Genomic DNA, 16,594 nt, shown 5'->3' on the forward strand with positions numbered 1-16,594 from the left:
TGTATGTAATTTCCTATACTGCTCTGTATTTATTGCATTGCTTGTGCTTCTGTTGAAAATGCCATTTTGTATATTGCATTAACCAAACACTGACACTGTCTGCACATTTCTTTGAGGCACAATCTGGGAATGAGGTTAAGATGGTTCTATAACAGTTGGTCCTGGCAAAGGGCAGGACAAGGAATTAGAAATAGGAGGCAGTTGCAGTGGTGCTAAACCAACCAATCTTTGACCCTATACCCCCTACTCACACACACTTTCCCCCTTTGTCTTTCACTTACCACACTGCTGATGGATAGAAGATTGTCCATTAGACTGTGGCTAAAAACAGACCCATCGCACACTTTAGTTCAGCAGTGAAGAATGACAATCCCATCAGAGACACTAGGGCATGCTGTCTCTAGTTCAACTGTGATAGTAACACACTCATTGGAATAGTCTGTATTTGGCTGAAATACACTATACAGTAGACTTAACTTTTTGTCTTCTAATGCAGCATTAAAAGGGCAAATTATGACATGCAGGAATGAAGGCTCTTAACATGTAGTATGTAAAGGCCTTAAAGTTTAATTATAGAGTTCTGACATCTCCATTTTGCATTGTTGGAAGGTTATAACATACAAAACCAGTATTTAAATATGACATGCCACCTCATTTGTGCTGAATGAAAGTGGGTTTTTTATATTCATAAAATGCTTTATGACTAGACTTTGTCTAACTACTTTCATACATTAGTTCCTTTGCCATAATAACAGTAATGAGAATTATAAAAATAAATTATTTAATAATTTAAGATAAATCTAGGAATAAATGCAGCTGATCTTTTACCCTATTCTCTCTCTCTCTCTCTCTCTCTCTCTCTCTCTCTCTCTCTCTCTCTCTCTCTCTCTCTCTCTCTCTCTCTTTCTCTCTGTTAATTTTTTTAATCTTTATAGCAACATAGCCATCACAATTTGACATTGAATTAAGATGATGTTAACTAAACCTAACGTGACAGATGCCTAAAGCTAGCTTAATAGCCCTGTGATAAACACAGCCTAAATGGTGGACTAAGTCAATGGCGCTCAATAGCAAACTAAAGAGCAAGAGTAATTACAGCAAACTGTAAATGTTAGACATTGTCTAAATGAATATACTAGGTGCTGTAGTGGCACTAATGCTGATAGACTGTGGCTCGAACAGTCTATAGAAAATAATTTAGGGCTGACATAGTGAAGCAATATGACCAGCCGACTGGGCTTATTTACTTCTGAGGCATTTTACTCTTTTATATTTACTTGCTTAGTTGTGGCCTACAGTAATCACACATTTTTACATTTATTTTGTACATACTGTATATGTTCATAACAACTCTGCCTTTAAGATCCAATTGTACTGTCATTTAGAACAATTAACTGTCATTCTCTGCTAATGTTGGGAATCTGGCCTGGTCATGTAGGTGGAATGTGGTAGCCTAGTGGTTAAGGTGTTGGACTACTGATCAGAAGGTCATGAGTTCGTATTCCAGGTCCACAAAACTGCCACCGCTAGGCCCCCGAGCGAGGCCCTTAACCAGTTGTAGCTCAGTTGTATAAATTAAAACCGCACTATTGTAAATTGTCTGCTAAATGCCATAAAATTAAATGTAGGTTATTCCTTAAAAACTCAGGAGCATTTGTCCATTTCTGTCTATGAAGGCCACCGAGGTCCTTCTTCTCCAAACTGGAACAGTGCGACTTGCTTCTTGGCATGTCTTCCCCTGAAACTCCTCAGGATGCAAGCTATGTTTTCAGTCATCCAGTGTAATATTATATAACCTCATTACTAAGTTCCCTCCACTGCTTTCCGATAGCTACCTGCACCATATTTAGATCAGACCTAGCAACACCCCCAAAAATGGGTCAGCAGCTACCTAACTGAAGACCAGCGAACCCCTATCAGGACCATAAGAATGTCCATACTTGGGTTTGAAAGGTTCAACTAAACCTCAAGAAAAAAAACATTTGTGAAGGAGTTTTGAGGCATCAGAGGTACCAGTGAATGTATAGTATCTACCATTAAGAGTGAGCAGCATAAAAAGACAGACTGACATTTACAGGTTCTCACCACCCTTTTGGAGGAGTGTTTTTCTTTGGGCAGGTTTTAATTATGTTTGGCCATAATGATCATCTTGCTGTGAAGCATAGGGATGGCAGCATCATGTCGTGGGCTGTCTTTCTGGGAAAGAGAATGATGCACTTGAGAAAATAGATGTCATCATTAGGAAGGTAGATTATTTAGAAATACTGAAGCAATACTGGGCAAAGAGGCACACAAACTGTGTGTCTAAATTACAACACTTCTTTTAGAAGAAAAGGTTATATTAAAAAAAAGCTTCAGCAATGTACAGTATTGTGAGAGGCTAGTGGAAGACCATTGATTCAAGTTCAAGTAATTAAAAGCCAATGGCATCAAATACTATTAAAGTATATCTGTAAAAAAAAAATGTTGACCCACAGAAAATGATGCAGTAAATAAAAGATTATTAGATATTATTTTGAAATAACTTCTTATGGCAATAAAGAAAATGAAAGAAATTGAGATTGAGATCCTTTTATTTAGGAGTATGATCACTTTTGGCCTCAGATGGACTTAAAGTGAAATAGTTAATTCTCTTCACATTCACATGGTATAATTATAACCATGCTGACAGGTTGGAGATTGCTCCATCTAAACACTTAATAGACTATAAGGTAAGTACTGACAAGGTTATTTGAAAAAAATTCTCAATCAAATATAGCTGTATATTTCATTCATTCATTCATTCATTTTCTACCGCTTATCCGACCTTCTCGGGTCACGGGGAGCCTGTGCCTATCTCAGGCGTCAGTTGTATATTTGTATATAGTAATTCAACATTAAAACGTTATTTTACAGAAAAGCAGTTTAAGGTCAGTTTGAGGAATTAATGCACAGCCTTTACTGTTTCTAGATCTAGATACTGTTTCTAGATTGTTAATCCCCTCCTGGTGCTGGCTTTTCTTGGATTATTGTCCTAAAATATTTCAGGCTATTAGTTTGGGTTTGAATTGATCATATGGCTCTAGGGGCTGTTGTCACTATTTGTAAGCCTCAAGTGTGCACCTGAACACATAGTAAGTTTATCTGAAAAAATGTGTACTTATTATGCAGTATATACAAGTTTGTACAAGGTGTTCCTAATAATAAAGCAAATTATCCGAGATCTCAGTTCAGCAGTAGGGAAAGGAATGTGTACAGAATGGGCTTAAAAATGAGATTCACTTTCTTGTAATCCACTATTTTACAGTGAGCTGTACTTTACTTTAGCATGAACACTGTTTGATATCAATCTTGCGGACGGCTCCCTCTGCTGGTGTTGATGTGAAATGCTTTCGTGATGAACGATGCCTCCTCAAATGAGATCAATGTTCAATGCAGAGTAGTAAAGTGGTATTTCGCACGTGAAGATGGTTTGATTAGGTTTATTTGTAACCAATTTAAGACCCTTAATACTATTACTAGGGAAACACATTTACTAATTTATTTACGGCCTTTTTGCAGACACTCTTATTCAGAGCGACTTACATTTATCTCATTCATACAGCTGAGCATTTGAGGGTTAAGGGCCTTACTCAGGGGCCCAGGAGTGACAGCTTGGTGGCCCTGGCATTTGAACTCATGACCTTCCAATCAGTAGTCCAACATCTTAACCACTAGGCTAGTATTTAAATATTATTTGATAATTATTTGTTATCAAATAATTTATGAAATATTACCTTTTTTCTAGAAATAAATACTTAAATTATCTACAAATAGAATGAGACCATTTCAAGCTTCAACTTAAAATATCCAGTCTTATAAAAGTCTTATAATATTTTATTAAGACTAAAATAAAAGATTAAAGTAGATTAAAATAAAAGTCTTAATCTCATATTTGTATAAAAACAACCTAATAAGCTGATATAAGTGAAACAGCAGTCCTTGAATATGGATACTTTATATCAGGAACTTTATCAGGATCCATTTTCCTTTTCAGTAATATCCAAAAAACATTTAATATAATGCTTATATTATTAAAAGCAGCACTGTTTATAGTACTCTATATTCTGCATATGTAATTTTGCCAACATTGGTGTTTTGTACCCTTTTGCATTTTTTGTACCCTCTTGCATTGCAAAAAAAAAAAATTCAGATTCTTTTGAAGCTTTATTTTACATCATTAATGAAAACAAGAACAAAAACATGTACTTGTGGGTAGACTAATATTTTGTTTATATAATTTAATTGTATGTTTTCAAGATTTCATTGGATAAAAACTTTAAATATCTGCAATCATATTTCTAAACAATAGGTTTAAAAAGATGAAAAAGCAATTCAAACACACGTATGACTCACACAACACACTCATGCACAGGTTTTGTTGGAGCATTGTGTTTGGTGTAACAGTGTAGTATTATTCTAGTCTTTGTACGACCATGCATTGTTCCTATGGCTTCTTTTGTTGGAGAGGTGGTGATGAGGCTGCATCCTCTCTTTATGCTGACACAAGCCTACATGAACGACACAAGCCTGATATGGCCAGATGACTGAGCCAGAGAGAGGGAGCCAGCAAGGGATACAGAGAACGAGAGAGGAACAGGATCAGGAGCTCGGGAGGACAAAGACCAGAAATGGACTGAGCAGTCTTGGCTAGCAAATGTACATTTATATACACACTGCTCAAGTACAGACACCCAGGCCTAGGGCTAAGCACAGATATGCAGGAGTCACCAGGTTCCATAGGTGTGGATGGAGGCTATGCCAACAACGTCCCGGCATTCCTCACCAAGCTGTGGACACTGGTGGAAGACCCGGAGACCAACCATCTCATCTGTTGGAGCACTGTGAGTCAGCTGTTATGCTTCCTATTGATCTAAGTGTACATTTAAGTCCCGAAATTAAATCCTTTTTGAATAACACATTCTCTAGCTCAGCATACAGTATACTGTAGGCATTGGATGGATCTAGCAGCAAAACTCTTTTGCTGACACACTGTACAATTTTCTCAAAAATTAAAGTTGTCATTTTTAAAAATATATTTGACATTTTTAAAGACAAGAACAATTTTGTGATGCTATTATCAAAAATAATAGTTTTATCACATCGTGTGGATTAAATGTGATACCTCAGATACATAATACACTGAATAATATCCTTACAAATGTTAATAATGAGGTTGACAGGTTTAGTAATGATTTTGTTTATTATATGCTGCTAGTATGATGAAATCCTTTGAGGTTCTGTGTTTGCATGGTGAGATTTTTTGTATTTCTGTGTGACTATGCAAAAACCTCATTATAATTTTGCTTGAGGCATTTTCCCAAGATTTATGCCTCAGAAGAAAAGTTACAATTCTGTCATGACCCTGAAAAGTATTACACTGCTTTACATAAAAACATTTCATCATAAATTTTGAATGCTAATTAGTGATGTAGTATGTACAATATACATTTTTACATGGATATTCCAATGTGGTCAGTAAACAAGTCTGTGTACCTCATTTATAATAAATAAGTGGACAGCAATAGACACCTGCTGCATATAAGAGATTATATCTAGTAGTTTAACACATTTTCATTTTCATCTTGGGAACCTGACATCCTGATAAACTCTGATATGCACTAAAAAGATAGATATTAACAAGTTAACTAATATAGATTAGATATATTCATAGATATATTCACACATATAATGAATATTTAACAAGGTGTACACTAAATTGTTGAAATGTTTTTTAAAAGTAAGGAAACGCCTAAAGAAATACATTCGGCCATTGCTTGCTGGCCTGAAGGTCACCAGATCATTGTCTATCATTATTTGGGTTTGTAAGGAAACCAGGGAGAAAGGGAATGTGATAAGGACAGCTTGAGACTCTAGCAAACAGGAATAGTGTTGTTTATTTAATATTCACTTTTAAGACCAGATGTCCTGACACAGTCCTATTTCTTGATGTGTCCTTTGCTCATTTTTTATATATTATTATTTATCTCCAGGATCAACACAAGCATAATCCTAAGACCTGTTCATTCTTTTTAGAAATATTTGAGAATGTGTATACTTTATACATAATTTATTTAATAATAAATAAGCAGGTAAATCAAAAGGAACCGCTTGTCAACACCTTCTATGTAAAAAAAAATCTGTTATTTTCACTGCAGTGGGTCTTTGTAACATATCAAAATTGTACACAGCTGCATGACATGTTTTGAACAATAACTAACATAATTATTCCACTTATTGATTTCCACATACACAATACAACTTAAACTCTAATCTTGTTTTAGGATACATCATTGTTTACATATGAAAAAAACATGACATTTGCATTTATCGTTTAATTAATATATTTGATAGTCCATTAATACATAGACTTACTGTATTTTTTGCTTGGTCTCTTCTCTCTAGACTGGTACCAGCTTCCATGTGTTTGACCAAGGCAGGTTTGCCAAAGAGGTTCTGCCCAAATACTTCAAGCACAACAACATGGCCAGCTTTGTGCGCCAACTCAACATGTGTATGTACTATTACACAACATAGCAGTAATAGAGCTCATTGGCACTTGAAATGTTGCATTTAGCTATAATTCTAACCATGATACAGTCTTAAAACAAAATAAATATATATAGCAACCTTACATCCTTCCTATTCAAAGAAAATGTTAAGCACTATTTTGTATTTCTAATGTAATAATTAGCCTTCTTCATATAGCTGGTTTCTGTAGCTTTTTTTTAACTTCATATGCTGTAGCATAGATGTTATTCAAACCTATGTTTGACCTGCACATCCACATGTATTTGTATTAATGTATATGTATGTATGTATCATATCTCTCTGTTTCAGATGGCTTCAGAAAGGTGGTGAACATTGAACAGAGTGGGCTGGTAAAACCAGAGAGAGATGATACAGAATTTCAGCATCTGTACTTCCTCCAAGGTCATGAGCATCTGCTAGAGCACATCAAGCGCAAGGTATGAGTAATGCATGCATATACTGTATGCATACACAGTTTAATGCTACACTTAGTCACAGTGGTTTTGCTGGCATGCGTGAACTGTTGATTCTTCAAGCTGATTATTTGCATATGTGCTCCCTATCAGGTGTCTATAGTAAAAAGTGAGGAGACTAAATTCAGGCAGGAGGATTTAAGCAAGCTCCTGTATGAAGTACAGGTCCTTCGAAGCCAACAAGAGAACATGGAGTGCCAGATGCAAGATATGAAACAGTGAGAGCCCAACTTCGTCACACACATATTGTACATGATTTAAATTTGCTACTATTTGCAGTCAGTGGTGGTGAAACAGTTTGCATTAGGATTATGCTCTGCATCCCTGTCCTGAGCTGTGGACAGTTTTTGAAAGAATATGGTGATAAGTACAGGCCACAGAAATCAGGTATCTTTGCTGGGATGTTGTGTTAACTGTCTGTCATAGGGTGTGGGTGAGAGTAAGGATCTCTGGGAGCACCTTGAACTACTGCTACTGTATGTCATATGTATTGTGTATTGTGTGAGTCATATGGTTCTGATACCTTACAAGGACGCCCCCTAGTTCTGGCTCCTGAAAAATTCCAAACATTGACTGAGACAGACCCCCTGTAGCAGACCCAGGACTGAAGACTTTGCATCTCACAGTTTGTACTCACCTTCGTAGCCTGCTAGCAGTCCAATTTCCACTAGGAAAAGTGGAAGGACTATTAACGAATGAATTTTTGGATAGCTATATCTTGAGACTTCATTCTTGATCCAATGTGGTAGTTTTTAGCAAATGTATTAGTACATTTAGTAATAATTAATTAAGTCCATAAAAGATTAAATATGTGTATAAAGGCTTCTACAGGAGAACTGATTTAGTGTTTGTGCTCTCCTCTGTAATAACAAACAGAGTGTATTCTCACCCCAAAATGATTTGACCCTTTGCCTACATTCACTCTCATTCTTCCTCTACATTTGGTCTCGATTCATTGTGCCTGTGCTTTGTGCATGCTGTTTGAATAGAACTCTCCTGACCTTTTAGTGGCTTGCAGTGAAGGTCATGTGCATTGATCATGCACTGGACCCTCAGGTAGATCAATGGGCTTGTGTGTCAGCAGTGGCAATACACGGTGACAAAGCTATGATAAATCTGAATGTATTTAAGCATTAATGGGATATCTCTTTATTTGTGTAGGCAGAATGAAGTACTATGGAGGGAGGTGGTGTCACTGAGACAGAACCACACACAGCAGCAGAAAGTTATGAACAAGGTAAAAAAAAAAAAACAAGAAGAAGAATAAACAAACAAACAAACAAACAAACAAACAAACACCACATATGAAGCATGTAGACACTTTAGTGTTTGATGAGTTCAGTAATGCTGAATCACTCTCTGGCTTTGTTATTAGCTGATACAGTTTCTGGTCACCCAGATGCAGGCGAGCCCTCCCAGCACGGTGGGAATGAAGAGAAAATTGTGAGTACACATTCTCAATTCAGACTGATACCTAATCACGTTAGGATGATGCAGCTGTGCTTGGATTATCACACATACATTAACAAAAGGAAAAGAAAATCACAAACCAACACATACTGGCCTAATAAACACAGCTGTGCAAATGGCCAACTCAGCTGGATTTGGTCAGGTGACACAATTCACTGGTTTGTCTGCCTGAATGGAGCTGAATGCTGAATCAGATTTACTGAGCTGTGTTGCCCACACACACACACACACACACACACACACACACACACACACACACACACACACACACACACACACACACACACACACACACACACACACACACACACCACAGCGCATGACCCTCTACCCTCTCTGAAGAAGTGCACTGTCAGCTAGGGTGACCTATAAAAATTAATCAGGTGAGAGGGTTGAAGTCTAATAATATACTGCACAATAATACAACTTTTGTTCAGTATATTCAAAAAATTTAAGAAACACTTTATCCTGAACATACCAAGAAAGAAAAGATTTTCATTTAAGCCATTTGGCAAGATGCCCTTATCCTGAGCGACTTGTAGAAGTGCTTAGAAATATCTATCAATAAATACATATCGGTTCACTATTTATGGACTAATTCCATCAGTCCAAAAATCTGTTGGGATAATAAGGTTACTTCTGTATTTGTTTTCTTCTGACTTTTCTCCTATTCTGCAGGCCCCTGATGTTAGATGATGGCTCCACCACTCCTCCTACCTCCAAACTCAGTCACAGCCACTCCATGGAGTCAATACAAGAGGCCTTCTACATCCAATCGGTAATATAGAATACAAGTATGAGCAATAGAGAATATTTAAAGGATTCATAGAAAATCAGAAGTTTTTTGAAGCAGGACGTGTATTTTAAAGTTTCATAGTTTCATAAATCCAAGGTGTAATTGTTTGGTTTGTGAAGTTTCTAAAGAAGACATTTTTGGAAGCATTGCCAAAAAGAGGCCCTAACAGAAATACAATGCCTAAATGTCACTGTAGTGTGTTTTGACCCTGCGTTCACTTCGGTAGTGTGTTTTGACCCTGCGTGTCCTTCTTTTGTAATGACCTTAATGAGTGCACATGCACAAACCTAGGAATAAAAGCTTGAGACATGGAAAAATGTGTATCTTCAGTGATAAATATAATTTCAATTTTAATTCTATTCTAAATTTTTAGATTTCTGTAAAGGTGCTTTGAGACAGTGTCCATTACTATAGCTTTTAGTGCTTCACAAATAAAATTGAATTGAATTACAGGAAGAGGCTGAATATAATAGAAGGTTAAATAATAATAAACACTGACCCCTTTATGTTTATGATGAAATATCACTCATGATGATAATTTTTTAATTTTTTTTTTAGTAATAATAATATTGAAAATACCAGATCATTATAACTATGGCATTTTCAAAATTATAAATTTAAGTATAATGTGTAGATATTACAAAATCCACCCTGGGAAAACAAAAGATAATTTTACATTCTCCTACAAGGTATCGCTTTTTTTCTCACTGTCAGCCATCTACAGATGCTGCCTCCTGTTCCACTAGCAACACTATGACAGTAGGGCCGATCATCTCTGATGTTACTGACATGTCACAGCCTACTGCAATGGCTATTCAAATGGAGGAACCCCGGTATACACATTTGCTCTTTTTGAATAAAAAAAATCGATGTGTGTGTGAAGTGTGAATAAGTTTCATTTTACCATTGTTTAAGAAGTGATTATTTTATATAGCTAACCTATGTAGTGTGAATATGTTTAAAATCAAAAGTTCTCATTTTCTATTAAATACATAGTGCATTATTATACATTATAGTATGGCCTGTTTGTTTAGGGAAAGATGTCCAATGATTATTAAGGAAGAGCCAGTGAGTCCAGGTGTGCACAGGTGGAGTGAGGACGTTTCTTGTGGTGTGTGTACTGAACCCCCTGTGCTCCCCTTGGCCATGGTACAATCCGTCCTAGAGGGCAGAGGGTCAGGCTCTGCAGAGAGGAGGGCCAAGAGGACCATGGACAGGTTGGTGTAATGGATGAAATGGATGTTTGAAATAATTTTATATTCTTAGGTATGATCTAATACTGTGCCAATACATGTTAGGCCAGAAACCTCTGAAGCTGTTGAAAATGTGGACATAAGCTTTGAGGAACTACAGCTGCTCCTGAGAAACCAGCAGCATAGTATGGAGTCCAACTCTACCAGTGTGGATGTAGGTACAACAATAAATACAATAATACACCACTTAATGGCCATTTGAATTTTTTTATTGTAAACACTGCTGAAAACTTCTGGTTCATTACATACTCATTCTTTAGGATCAAAGAAGTGTTTATGCAAGAAAAATGTAGAAATTAGAAATTAGCCATCAAGGGTAGTATTTTAAAATAGATTTGGTGATGAATGCCCAGGGAATTCAGTAACCACACCATAATGTAGGCTTAAACTCCACCCTGCTTGACTGATGAGCTGTGTCTTAGATCATGAGCAGCTCCTTTCTTTCTCCGTACTTCCATAACTTGCTAGTGGTTAATTTTGGTTCCAGAACCTTTGTGGCTCATTTCTGTATTTATTTCTGTATTTATTTATTTATTTATTTATTTATTTATTTATTTATTTATTTATTTATTTATGCGGATTCCACTACGATCTTTTTACTGCTGATTTGTGGTTTCCATCTTGTAGTTTCTACATAATGTATATGTTTATAAGTCTTCCTCTCGTCTTCCACTACTGTATGTGTGGAGAGTGATATTTTCACCCCTTTCTTGTGGAGGTTGATTGTCGTGGCACTGACTCTTGTTTCTGGGTTTTCACAGTTCTCCCTTACTGTATTCTTGCATCTAAATTTGAACCATTATTAAACCCTAATTTAATACTCAAAAACATCATACAGTACATAAATAGTTACATTTTACTGTTGAATCTAAATCAATTTCTTAATCATTAACTGTTTTTGCTCTCTTAAAGATATTCACGTTTAGCATGCCTATGAATGAGTGGAACTTCACAGAGATGGACCCAAATCTCAAATCAGTAAGTGACATACTCTACTTTAGATCATTTGAAGATAGTAGGTTTCACCCTGAAGGTTATAACTATCATCTTAAAAATTATTTCATACTGCAATTATCTAGGCAGTTGTACTATCCTGTCTATCTGTATATTTTATGTGTAGGAGTTAGCCAACATCCTTGTCCCTGCTGCTATGTCTCAGTACATGTTCCAGTGCCAGGAGGGTGAAGTGTGCAATACTAATGGCTGTGAGGAACAGTAAAATCCTGACATTGCATCTAGCAAGTTCCTCTTCCCGGACCATCGGGTATCATCTGCTGCTCAATCCATTTTAATTTGGATAGCTTTAGTTCTAACTGACAGCATTGTCTAGATATGTGGAAACACTACGCTAAAATAAGCTGCTCTGGTTTTGGAAGGGAGGAATCTGCAAAATGTAAGGCAAATATTTTTATCTAGTGAATAAAATAACCACAGTGAGATGATGGGTTGGATTTACTGGGGTGAATGAAGTATGTTTTATGGTATTTTCAGTGGCTGGTAGAAAATGATGCCTCTTTCACATACTGTAGTTCTAATTCCATACATTCCAGGCCGCTAAGGGAGTTTTTCTGACAGGGTTTTTGGTATAACACTGAATTATTCCATAGTTTACCAATTTCATGTTATAAGATGCAAAGGATAATGGCTGCAGTGGAAGATGCAGAAACCAAAGGGATGAAATCAGTGTCACCAGTATAGAGACTGGTGTGCAGTAGGTTGAGGCAATGTAGTCAAATCCAAATAGAAGAGAAATGCAATTGTGTAGGCTCATAAAACCACCTGGGAAAGTTTCAGGGAGCATTGGCTGATCTCTTTTCCTTGGTTAATACTGGGGGGAGCCCTTACTAAGTTTAAATTATTTCCAAAGAAGTGGTTTTGAAAGACCACAAGTCAGACAGAAGGCGTTATGCATGATACACTTTAGTACAGCTACAGTTCACCAAAACACAAAGGTACGTTTAATTCTGGACATAAACCTCCAAAGCATGATTCATCAGGAGTGCGGAAGTCGTGAAAAATATGTGGTCAGTTTATCCCTCTACCATTAAATCAATGTTGTTTTGTAACAACAGATCGGTGGCTACTGAGAACACTGTCCACTGGGTATTGTTTACAGTTGTCTTGTCCACCAACCCCAAATACAGGAGTCAAATTATATCCCATGAAGATCTAAATGTCTTCTTAAAATGGCTTTTTATATCCTGAGAATAACAGATGTGATGTAGGCAGTAAACAAAAATAAAAGAGAAATAAAAGTGACCATAGAGCTGAATGGTGCATATTTCTACATACTAAGTGCAGTGGAACACAGAATTTCTTTGCTTCAACATAAGTGGAGTGACAGACCCATTCATAGACCTGCCCTTCACTCTAGCGCCCAAGGTGTTAATTAAGTGGATGTGTACCTCCCTGTCAATATTGCCTGTGATGCTGACAGTCTAGAGAAGCAAGAAGCAAGACAGATGGAGTTGCTGATAATATAAAAGTAAATTTATGGAGGATTTATGGCTAATAAGCAATCACAAGAAGAGCATTTTGATGAAAGTCAGAGCAGACTTGAGGGTGGCATAGAGAAAAACCTGAAAGTGAAGGCTAGAGGAGAACAAGGCTTGATATCAGAATATCAGTGCGTGTGTGGCTGTTGAACCCCTAAGTCGCTCATGTATATTATTGTGGAAAGACAATTTCAAGATTGTGTTCTAGTTCAAGCATCAATGGGCAGTAAATAGCAAATGATATTCAGGTGGTAAAGCAAGTGGATAGGTGAATTCACAAAGAGGTGCTTCAGCTAAATTGGAATGCGTATGGCAGAGCACCAGATCTGAACAGACAGACAGACAGCTTACTGTTCAGTGTAGTTCCTGGACAGTATAGAGACAAGGGTTCTGATTCTGAAACACTGGACCCTCATTATCTTAGACTCCTTTCTGTCTCTCTTGGTAAGTTAACAATATCCTTTGCTCTCTTGCAGAGTTACATGATGTGCAAATTCATCTGGCTAGTGGCTCTCATTAAAGCAAACTGACTAATTCTTAAGTAGGCTTATAATTAAAACACCACCATAATTTGCAATGCACATTTACTGTGCTCTCAAATTTCCCATTCCATAGGACATCTTGGACAGTATGATTTATTGCCCTTTTCTGAGAATACCTTTATAGCTTGCCATTGCTAATTTAGGTTATACACTGAGGGGAAATTACACACTTTTGTTGTGGTTTGTTTTGATATACTTCCAGTATATATATATATATATATATATATATATATATATATATATATATATATATATATATATATATATATATATATATATGTACAGATATATGTATATATATCTGTTCAAAATTTGCACACAAAATATCTTTTGACTGTGTATGAAAACAATTTGTATTTATAAGCAGACATTATGATACACCACATGACCAAGACACTTGTATGGGGTTTTTAATGACATTCCAAAGCAAGCTTTTTGATAGTGTTATGGAGCTGAGCCCCTCTTTGCTTCTATAACAGCCTCCACTCTGTTGGAAAAGCTTATTGCAGGGTTTTGGCATGTGTCTGTATGAATTTTTGCCCATTCAGTGGATGAGTAGATGAGCAAGCCTGGTGTTCCAAATCATCCCAAAGGTGTTCAATGGAGTTGAGGTCAATTTCCCCAAACTGTTGCCACAAATTGTCAGCACACTAAATGTCTTTGTATGCCGTAGACTTAACATTTCCCTTCACTGAAACTAAGGGGCTCAAACCCTTAAAAACAGCCCAGACAAATATTACAGTTGGCAGTATACATTGTGGAAGGTTCATCAGACTGCCAGATAGTTGAATCATCACTCCAGAGAATGGTTCTACTGCTCCAGAGTCCAGAGTCGGTGTGCTTTTCACCACTCCTAGATGCTCCTATATCATAATAATAGTACTTACAGTTGACTGACGTAGATCTAGCAGAGCCAGAATTTGACTTAAGGCACTCTTCTATGAAAGGGACAAATTTAAAGTAACTGAGCATTTCATTAGAGCCCATTTTACTGACATTGTTTGTCTATGTAGATTGTATGGCTATGAGCTTGATTTTATGCACCTTTAAATTGATGGGTGTAGATGTAATACCTGAACACAATAATAATAATAATAATAATAATAATAATAATAATAATAATAATAATAATAATAATAATAATAATAATAATATACTTTTGATTTGACCATATATTGAATGTTTGAAAAAGATTGATAGACAATAAGGGTGTATGTTTGGGGTCATTGCCTTATTAAACAGCTCCTCTTTTCTCCAAATTCTTTTTTTTTTTAACTCTGGGATTAAATTCTACACTAAGTTATTCCTGTACATCAAATCCATCCATGTGTACTTCAGTGAGATGTACTGTTTGCAGGGAAGCAGTCGCATATTATGATTTTCTCCTCTTGAGATTGGACTTTCTGACAGAGTTATTTCTCTACAGGCTTGTGTGCACATTCTAGCTGCACATCTCTGTGCTTCTTTTATAGCAGAGGAGTTTTAAATGTGGTGTAGGCATGGAGATGATTGCAGTGCCGTTCATTGCTCATCGTTCTCTGTGTAACTGTTGTTTCTGCTGCATTCAGATCATCCTGCAAATCTTTTTGAGTGATTGCAGATTTCTCTTGTAATTTCCTTATCATTAGCGTGAGAACATGTTGTGGAATCTTGATTGTTGATGATTAGCCGTGGTTTCATAAAAGTTTGATCTGCATATATAATTAAACCAGCTGTACTGCCTTGGATGTTTAAGATATTGGCTGTGGCTCTGTAGGCTCAAGTGAAGGCTATGTATCCCTTTGGGAAGTGCCTTCACCTTATTCATTACTGTTGTCTTGTTGCTGATTGTTGCATGATTGTTCATCTTGTATGAAATCTTCCTGACCAATAGCAATTTTTTTTTAAATTGACACCCAGAACAATTTGCAAGGGTTTTTTGAAATTAGCAAGATTTGCATTTTATATTAATGTAACATTACCATATGTATATTTTTTATCAGAATCCTTTCAACTGACATTTTTATTGTTAAACATATATTAGTGTATGCTTACAAATACTTACAGTATTTATTGTGTTAATATTTATAAGTACAAAGTGCTTATGTGTGTACAAGTGTGTGTACATTTGTACTGGATATATATGCACTAACTATATATATTAAATAGCCCAAACAAAAGTGCCTAAATACTTTTTTCTCCTCACTGTATATCATAGTCACAAAACAATTATTCACGAGTGAATTTCTCAAGAACAGGTCAAGATTAAGTCATTGGTGCTCAATGGCAAATTGTTTCACATACAGTTATAATACAAGGCCAAAAGCAATCAGGGCATTGATAGCACTATGTTGTATTTAAGGGAGCAGTAATATTCCCTTACCACATTGCTGCCAGTGTGAGAATATGCATTATTGTAAAAGAATGTGGTCCAAAATTGAATGCACTTTACTATGTGTTGGAGTTGCTGCATGTGGAGCTGGCTTTTTCCCCAGTAATACTTAGTTGTACATATTTTTTCCATTTCAGTATACTCTGTATTTGTATTTAATTATATATATATATATATATATATATATATATATATATATATATATATATATATATATATATATATATATATATAATTCTACTGTATATACATAAAGAATGCTATATCTGACTGTATATGCGTGAGAGGTCTAGGGATTTTCAGTGTGAAATATATGTACATTTTTTTACTATAGCAAACTATATATCTGAAATCAATACTGAGGCATCATTGTCTATAATATACAGTATGCTCCATTTCAGTATTGGTGCATGTCGTTATTAGTTTTGGAAGCTGGTGATACAGCATACTCTAGTCTAGTCTATTTGCTTTCAATTTTACAGATGAATGTGATATATTTAACATTATATTTTTGTGGCTTTCTAAGTTATTATTCCAAAGCTTCACAGGTTAGTAAAAGAGTATTTAAGTTTTGATTTCATGTCCTTCAAGAACAAAATTCAGCTTATAACGCTCTTGATCTTGTATGATATGAATCATATATAC

The 16,594-nt window shown here is 36.0% G+C and overlaps 1 protein-coding gene across 1 annotated transcript; it reads left to right on the forward strand.

Annotated features, from left to right (window-relative positions):
• The first annotated feature begins 4,185 nt into the window (after nucleotides 1-4,185).
• hsf4 (heat shock transcription factor 4) lies at nucleotides 4,186-13,762 on the forward strand. Its single transcript, XM_027161961.2, has 12 exons — nucleotides 4,186-4,862; nucleotides 6,424-6,532; nucleotides 6,859-6,986; nucleotides 7,116-7,240; nucleotides 8,184-8,259; nucleotides 8,398-8,465; nucleotides 9,171-9,270; nucleotides 10,003-10,121; nucleotides 10,323-10,505; nucleotides 10,587-10,695; nucleotides 11,454-11,519; nucleotides 11,662-13,762. Exons 1-12 carry the CDS (start codon nucleotides 4,737-4,739, stop codon nucleotides 11,758-11,760), a joined length of 1,308 nt encoding a protein of 435 aa, XP_027017762.1. The 5' UTR covers nucleotides 4,186-4,736; the 3' UTR covers nucleotides 11,761-13,762.
• Nucleotides 13,763-16,594: the final 2,832 nt, after the last annotated feature.

Source organism: Tachysurus fulvidraco, chromosome 13 (genome assembly GCF_022655615.1).
Source record: "Tachysurus fulvidraco isolate hzauxx_2018 chromosome 13, HZAU_PFXX_2.0, whole genome shotgun sequence".
Lineage (NCBI taxonomy): Eukaryota > Metazoa > Chordata > Actinopteri > Siluriformes > Bagridae > Tachysurus > Tachysurus fulvidraco.

Coding starts and splice junctions, on each gene's coding strand:
- hsf4 (XM_027161961.2), top strand. CDS start 4,737: ATGCAGGAGTCACCAGGTTCCATAGGTGTGGATGGAGGCTATGCCAAC. Junction 10,122..10,322: donor ATTCAAATGGAGGAACCCCG/GTATACACATTT, acceptor CTGTTTGTTTAG/GGAAAGATGTCCAATGATTA. Junction 10,506..10,586: donor GCCAAGAGGACCATGGACAG/GTTGGTGTAATG, acceptor AATACATGTTAG/GCCAGAAACCTCTGAAGCTG.